The following is an 8,968-nucleotide window of genomic DNA, read 5'->3' on the forward strand; positions in this document are numbered from 1 at the left end:
CGAATGGGGATACCTCATGGGGACGTCGATCAGGTCCGTGCATTTGCCGACATGCGTCAACAAGAAGCCCATATTCGACTCCAGCATGATATAATTGAAGAATTGTGGGATCGAAGGAGTGCACGTTAAACAATGTATTTTTTTATTTAATTATGTATGTTTTTTTTAAATAAAATGGTTGCATTTTCCCCGTATTTGTGTCGAAATTTTAATTCCGTAAATTGCATATTTGTGAATATGTGAATTTTGATTATTGTCCTTGTCCGTCGAGATGTCTGCTATTGTGCAGTGGGTTGTCACTCTGACGTGGCGGTGTTGTGGGATGTCCTTATGACGTGGCAGGATGTGTTTTTGGAATGTCTGTCAGCTTGTCCGTCGGGACATCCATCCCTATTGCGGATGCTCTTATACCAGAAAATGGACTACCGATTAGTTGCTGCTTGAGCATTGACCTCATTTTCCATGGATAAGGTTGGCGGATAACGCCAGGATGTGTTCCTTTGTTTTATTATTTTGGTGTTCGTTCGTTGCTTTTCATAATTGTTTCTCTACTTGCATAGCTTCAGGCCATCCACAACGCTGTCACTAAATCGTCAATTAACCGTCCCTTAAATTACTATTCGCGAGCCCCATTGTACTTTTTTACTCCATCCATTAACTAAGGGACAGAACCTGCAACCCTCCGTTCCTTAACCGTCCATTAAATTACTATTCATTCAATTTCATTTTTTATTTTTATTTCCAACCAAATTCAATTTAAAAAAACACACTTCATTAAAAATAAAATAAAATGACAACACAAAATAAAAATACAACTTAAAATTCAAAAAAATAAAAAAAATACATAATTAAAATCCTAAAAAAAATAAAAATGACATAATTTAAAATACAATTTTATAGAAAATAAAAAAAACTACTCCTCCGGCGAATCATCCCCCGGAGGCAGTGGAGGTGCATTGAAGCCGTGAGGAGTTGAAATGCCAAGTTGTGCAGCCATAAACGCAACTCCGTTAAGCCAGGCTTGGTATTGGGCGGCCGTAAAGCGGGAAGTGTCCGCCATTGTGGCGGTCATGTACATGGTCATAAGGGAGTTGGGGGTCCCCTGAGCCCGAGCCCGAGCCCGCCTGGCTTGATTCGGCTCTGCCCCTCCTCCCTCTAGCCGCCTTCGCCGCATTTCTCCTTTGCGCCCGACGCCGCCCACGGGAGGATCCCCCGGCATCGTCTGTCGGGGTCTCAGCCTCCTGCGAGGCAAACTCTTATGGCCTGCTGCCCGTACCGCCCTCACCAGACGAGTATTGGCCACTCGCCGTGTGCTTCGTGCGCTTCTACGTCGAGCCCGTGCTAGACCGCACACCGCCGGCCCACCTTTCCTCGTCCTTGACGACCTCCCAAACATCGACATATTTGAATTGTTTGCCGGTGGTGTCGAAGTACACCCGCAAAGCCGACCTCAGAATGTCGACTCCCGTGGCTCCGCTTTGGTAATGAGCAGCTTCATTCTTGTGGATGGCGCAGAATCGTTTGACCTCTCTGTCGACTCGGTCAAAGTGAGCGCGAAGCATTTTATATGTGCGGCGGCCGGCCTTTTTCGGTTTAATCTCGTGGTAGGCCTCAGTGACCTTTTCCCAGAAGCACTTCCGAGGTTGTTGATTCCCGACGATGGGATCGTACGAGACGTTGATCCAGGCGTCGTACACCGCCAGTATTTCTTTGGGGCCGTACGGATGTCGGCCTAGATCTTCCTCCCCCTCCTCCTCCTCGTCCGCCTCGGCCTCCGCCCTGGAGCTTCCCCCGCCTCGGCCTCCTCCCCCGTCTCGGCCTTTTTCCGGAGTGGGTTGAACCGGATAATCCTCCCGAATTTAGGATAATCCCTGCGAATACCGCAGGGCGGAGGGACGGGCGTATGCATCAACATCAAAATTGGGTGGTTGGTACCCCCCGGCGTCGACGAACCCTGGGTGCCTGGCGTCGACGAACCGGAACCAACCAATGTGTTGTACATGCTCCCCCAGTCGCCGAACGTGTTGAGATCCCACCCGCCGGAGCGGCCACCGTCGGAGTTTCCGTCGCCGGACATTTTGTGATGAGATGTTAGATGAAAATTGGAGAGGAAATGAGGATGATTTGTGAAGAATAGATGTGTAGTTTGTGTGAAATGAGAATGAATTAGGAGTATTTATAGAGTAAAAAAAAAAAAAAAAAAAAAAAATGAAAAACGACTATTAACGGTAATATTACCGTTTCACATTTTTTTTATTTAATTCAAATTTTAAAAAATGAATTAGTGCGTCAGCGTGACGATGCCCACTCACGGAACGGCGAGTGGGGCAGTGGGCGTCACGCATGGCCTGGGAGCGCGCCACGTCGCCTCGGCGCGTGGCGAGCCGTCTCGCGTTTCGTCACGTCAGAACGGGACGGGAGACGGGCTGGGGACGAGACGGGGCGCGACAACGCGTCACGCCGCCGTCCCGTCCTGAGTGACGGGATATGGGCTGACGGGATATGGGCCACCCGCGTGACGCGTTGCGGGTGGCCTCAAACATTATACTATATCAATACGATATAGCGTTTTAACAGAGTTACATCTAAAGGAAGATTCCTTTACAAGTTCTAAAAATATTAAGTGGTTGCAACATTTTTCACATGTGGTTACTAGTAGTAAGATTCTTTTGTGAGTAAAACTTAATTTAAGTCTGCTCCCAGATTTATGTCCAAAACAAAATCTGATAGTTGGTGACCAGAATTATAGAGCTGTTGTATTTTGACTGTACTTGTGCATGGATTAATTCAACGAATTAACGTGATAAAATTCCCTGACTTCTAATAATGTTCTTAATTAATTTATAATTTTCTTATGCACAAAAGAGAAAAAACATGAAAAAAGCATGCAATCTTTAAAGAACTCATGGTCAGAATTGCAGAATTTGAGATCTAACATATAGTACTATTAAATAAAAAATTATTTTATTGTGAGAACGAAGAACCATTTTCAATCATTCAATCGCAAAGATCTACAGTTGATATATCTTCAATTAATCTGCCGTTGGATATCTATCGGTGAGTTCACTAATGAATTGAACAACAAGTTGTTTGCTAGTAATCCGCTGCGCTAACACAGTCGTAAATCCCTTTTTTATTATATCTAACTTTTATGGATTAAAAAAGACTTTTATCATTTGCACATAATTGATAATTCAATACGTACGCTTGGATTGCTGTTAATTAATACTCCGCAATGAGCACTAACTTTTTAACAATCATTGATGTCTTAACCTCCAACCATTATGGTCTCAATAAATAATTCTAACCCCAAACTTAGTATTAAATCACCAAAAATTGTTATTAGCCGCTGGTTGTACTTGTACTTGATCCTGGACAGGTGGTGGTTTTTGTACTACCTCATTAAGTCTCGAAATTATATTGATCACCATGATTAGGACCTTAATCATAATAAATTACAAGTATAAGGGTCCCATAATTAGATCATAACCCTCCACTAATCCCCTTTATATATTGAATTCGACCAGTCTGTCTCTACCATCACCTCCTTCCCCAATTCATTCCCTTTTTAGTAGACACAATTCTTCTAATCTCACCCTAAAAAAAATTATATATTTGTGAACAAATCCACAATCTAATTTAGCTATGGCAATGGTGATGGACCTCGGTTTTCCTAGCTTCGAATCTTTCGATTATACCACAACCACGACCACGACCACGACAACCTCGTCCGCGGACAAGGTCTGCAACTGGAGCGACTGGTCGCTTGTGGTCGACTGGAACGAGATCTCCGGCGACCAGCAAGACTTCCAAAACCTCATCGATTCAATGATCGATGAGAATGTGGCGTTGCATCAATCAATTAGGCCTATTGATGATGATGATCAAGTTCATGAGGGAGAGTACAACAATTCTTCCCCAGAGTACAACATGGCGATGCACGACGAGGCCGGCTCGACCGAGGACTCGAAGGGGCTCCGCCTCATCCACCTATTAATGGCGGCGGCCGAGGCGATGGCGGGCCGTGACGAATGCGGCGGATTGGCGAGGGTGATATTGGTTCGGCTCAAGGAGTTGGTGTCGCCAACCGACGGCACCAACATGGAGAGGCTCGCGGCCTACTTCGGCGATGCCTTGCAGGCGTCGCTCGACGCGGGCGCCGGGAGCAGGTATGCCCCCGGCGCCGCGGAGCACCACCGGGCGGACGTGCTTGCAGCGTTCCAATTGCTGCAAGACATGTCCCCTTATTTGAAATTTGGGCATTTCACGGCCAATCAAGCTATATTGGAGGCTGTGGCTAATGATAGGAGGGTCCACATAGTGGACTATGACATCATGGAGGGGATCCAGTGGGCCTCACTAATGCAGGCGCTCGTCTCGAGGAAAGACGGCCCACCGGCCACGCACCTCCGGATCACCGCCGTCTCGAGGAGCGGGACCGGCCGCAGCTCGTTCGGCACCGTCCAGGAGACCGGGCGGCGCCTGACGGCCTTCGCTGCCTCCATCGGCCAGCCATTCTCGTTCCACCAGTGCAGACTAGACGCGGACGAGACGTTCAGACCGACCTTTCTGAAACTAGTGAGAGGGGAAGCCCTTGTGTTCAATTGTATGTTGCACTTGCCACATTTTAGTCACCGTGCCCCGGATTCGATCGCGTCATTTTTGTCCGGGGCCGAGACCCTGAGCCCGAGGTTGATTACGCTCGTGGAGGAGGAGATGGCCCCGCCGAGCGAAGGGGGGTTCGTGGGCCGCTTCATGGACTTGTTGCACCACTTCTCGACCGTGTATGACTCGTTGGAGGCGGGATTCCCGATGCACAGCCGGGCTCGTGCTTTAGTGGAGCGGGTGTTCTTAGGGCCGCGGATTATGGAGTCGGTGGCGCGGATATACCGGGGCCGGGAGACGGAGGAAGGGTGCTCTTGGGGGCAGTGGTTGGGTGCGGTTGGATTTCGTCCGGTGAGTATAAGTTTTGCCAATCATTGTCAAGCTAAATTGCTATTGGGACTATACAATGATGGGTATAGAGTTGAGGAATTGACAACTAATAAACTAGTTCTTGGATGGAAGTCAAGGCGCCTACTTTCTGCCTCTATTTGGACCTCTCAAGATTGTGATTTGTGATTTAATTTGGGTTTGAGCTTGTTTTTTTTACTACAATATCGATGTTGTGGTTATGTTTATATAATTTAGAGATATTTTGTGGTTAATTTGAATTGATGTGAATATGTGATGTCTCTTTTGGAAGAACCAAAGTAGACACATAGTCTATGATGAAAGTGTTGTTATAAAATCAATGTTAGTGTATTAGATTAATAATGGAACAAACAAGGCAAAAATTATTCTTATCTTCAACAAACACAATTTTAGACAGATTGCATACTCTGTTTTGGCTAGAGAAAAAATAGTGGTACCTCATTTTAAGTGTGTTTATCACAATTTAATAATTATTACAATCTTCAAATACTTGTGTATAGAAACCACACTTATATTTGTCTCAGGCATTGACAACCATTCTACTAAACAACACTTGATAGAAAAAAAAACATTTCTAATACAGCTAATTTGCACTTATTGTATACTCAATAAACAATTGCACAAGAATAGAATTAGCAACAATATACCTTGAACCTATGAACCAATAATCTTGCTTTCTACTTTGCACATCTGTCTTTCTTCTGTATTCTATGTTATCTTTCAAAAAGTAAAATTAGATTCGAATGTTGATAATAAACTCATTTTGGAGACTGAAATCGTGGACTAAAGATTGGTGTCCGAAATTTCCTTTTTCGCATGAACAAGTTGCTGTTGGTGAAGACCTAGTTAAAATGAGAAGATGGGTCGGAGAAAATCGAAAAATCGTTTCTTCAATGCCTAATTTGAAAGGGATATTTACTGATGCATCCTATACCTAATTTGAGTGGTTCGATCCCTTTTGACTTAATCGAAAAGAAGCTTGAATTTACAGACAAAAAAAAATTTAAGCTCTCAATTAACATAAAAAAGTCATTCATTGTAAGCACAATACGATTACAAATTTACAATAAGTAGTGGTGGGTCGATACGATATATCGTATTGAAAACGTTGTATCGTATATCGTATCGAAAATATCGATATGAAAGAATTTCATATCGTTATCGTATCGAAAGTTTCGATATATCGAACTTTCGATATGGAGGATATCTATATCGTTATCGTATCGATATTTCGATATATCGTACCGAAATTCGATATATCGAAAATATCGATATATATCGTATATTCGATATAAACGATATATCGTACCGAAATTCGATATATCGTACCGAAATTCGATATATCGAAAATATCGATATATATAGTATATTCGATATATATCGTATATTCGATATAAAACGATATATCGAAAATATCGATATATATCGTATATTCGATATAAAACGATATATCGCGATATAAGGAAATTCATATCGTTATCGTATCGAAAACTTACGATACGGTATCGTTTCGTATCGAAAATTACGATATCGAAAATCCGATAATTTTTTGATATTCTTCAATACGATACGGGCGATATATCATTTTTTCGATATTTTTCCCCAGCCCTAACAATAAGTAATAAAAAAAACTAACCCTTCAAATTTAACCCCAAAGTTCTATAAACCCAAATATAGTTACCACTTAATATTATGGGACAATAAAGCTTGAAGTATAAAAATATTATAAATAAATAAAGCATGAATATGATCTAATCTATAGACAAAGTACGCAGGTTGACATATATAAATAATTTGTTGGCGCATCCCTATCTGACACGTATTATTAATATCAATAAATAAATATTATTGGAAATGGTTTCACTTGAAGATTCCTCGAATCTCCCTTTCATTAGCACAAACTCTTCGACACTTCCAAATTATCATTACATCACAACATATTTAACATATTATAAAATCTGTGTAAAATACAATTCTCTTCCCGTTTCTGATGCATTCACACCTAAGTATAATTAATAATTAATTTATCATAGATTGATAGGTATTATTTTTAATTTAGCTGGTAAATTCATTTCATCAAGGCTGGTGAGTTCATATGTGTCTGTGTAATTCAATAATAATAATAATAATAATAATAATAATAATAATAATAATAATAATAATATTTTTACTGTTGAAAAAACATTTTGCTAGGAAGGATTAAAATGATTATTGCTAATTAAAGTTCGTTTTGAAATACATTAAGTAACATAAGATAAAAAGAGATGAAGAAGAAGAAGAAATGATTTATTCTCTCAATAAAATAGGAAACCACTTTTCAGAATTCCATGATCCTGTTTTGTTTTTATGCAGTTAATTAATGGCTAAAACAACTGTTTAAACTCATTGCTTACATGTTGATTTTGTACTTGTGCATACAATTATTATTTTTATACGAACTAATATATAATTTTCTGCCACGCGAATTAAGAGCATCTCCAATGGCGGACGTCCGGTCGGACATCCGCGACGGGCGACCAGGACGTCCGCCATTGTAACAAAGCAACTCGGATACGGATGTCCCGTATGGACGTCGGATGTCCTCGGATATCCGGGCGACGGGCGGGCGGACGTCCGCCATTGTGGCGTGGGTCGGACGTCCGGGTCGGACGTCCGAGTTTAATTTTTTTTTTAAATTCTATATACACGGCTCGTTGAACTTCATTTCATTCGCAATTTTCCCGTATTCCGTGTCAAAATTATAATTCCGTTACGTAATTAAATAATAATGATTTTTTTTTGCGGGAAGTCCTAGTGGGAAGGCGATGGGAAGGGCGGATTGTGCATGGAAAGTCCTAGTAACGTGGCAGTGGGATGGGAAGTCCTAGTGACGTGGCAGGAGGTGTTTTTGGGAAGTTCTAGTGGATGTCCGAGTGGGACATCTGTGCATTGGAGATGCTATAAATAAGTATATTTGATATGGAATGCAATTTGAGGAGTCTTTTTAAACAAGAAAATAATCCAGCCACATTATGAAGTATTTGTTACTATTACTTAATAATTGTTATTAATATTGTTCAAATACTTTGCATTCTTACTCTCTCCCACTAATTCCGAATACTATTAATTTATTTTCTCTCCTTCTTCCCACCAACATTATTTAGAAGTAAATTGTTCTATTTTAATCATCCATCGTAGTTTCTAAAATTTTAAATAGTATTATTTTGCAAAATTTAAATCTCAAAATGTAATCAAATATATTGATTTACATTTATTTTTTTTTAAATGTGTGGACAGCAACCATAATAATGTGATTATATATTACAAAACACCACTCATTTTAAATGCAATATTTTACTTTCTAATCCTTACAAATTTATACGGTTTTTTTAACGTAATATCTATCTAGACAGTAGACATACAAGTTTCTATAAAACAGAAAAAATAATGAACTTGTTGGGAAATAAACACAGACAATCACAAATATGAAAGAGAAAGAACACACAGAATTGTTTACCCAGTTCGATACGATGTATATCTACGTATGGGGGCGATGTCAAGCCAGAGATTTCACTATATAATTTTCATGATGATTTTACCATGAAGGAGCGCCTCTATTTATAAGCACAATAGAGAGCCTTAAGTCTAGTCACACTAAGAAACATATTTCATAAGGAAATATCTTCTAAGGAATAAATCTCTCACAAGGAAATATACTTCAAGGAAACAAATCCTAAATATGGTAGGAGATATTTTAGGCCCCATAATTAATAGTACCCACTCCGTCCCACTATAATACATGTATTTCGTTTTGAGCACTCATTTTGAAAAAAATGGTAATAAATAGCTAAAATGAGATAGGGTAAAAAGTAAGAGAGATAAAGAATTTGCAAGGATTAGAAATGATAACAAATCGTTGGAAAATCGTAAAATATAGTGAAATTCTGGTTCATCCCGCTATTTTATAAAGCAGTCGCAAAATCTTGAAGTTTGGATTTGTTCGCAATATCTCATG

At 40.5% G+C, this 8,968-nt stretch overlaps 1 protein-coding gene across 1 annotated transcript; it reads left to right on the top strand.

Moving 5' to 3' along the window:
- Nucleotides 1-3,645: 3,645 nt before the first annotated feature.
- On the top strand, nucleotides 3,646-5,121 carry LOC121779570 (protein NODULATION SIGNALING PATHWAY 2-like). The gene has a single exon (XM_042176917.1). The coding sequence runs from the start codon at nucleotides 3,646-3,648 to the stop codon at nucleotides 5,119-5,121; it is 1,476 nt and encodes a 491-aa protein (XP_042032851.1).
- Nucleotides 5,122-8,968: the final 3,847 nt, after the last annotated feature.

This window comes from Salvia splendens, chromosome 19, assembly GCF_004379255.2.
Source record: "Salvia splendens isolate huo1 chromosome 19, SspV2, whole genome shotgun sequence".
Classification (NCBI taxonomy): Eukaryota; Viridiplantae; Streptophyta; class Magnoliopsida; order Lamiales; family Lamiaceae; genus Salvia; species Salvia splendens.

Bases quoted from the DNA above. Each gene is read 5' to 3' on its own strand.
- LOC121779570 (XM_042176917.1), top strand. From the start codon at position 3,646: ATGGCAATGGTGATGGACCTCGGTTTTCCTAGCTTCGAATCTTTCGAT.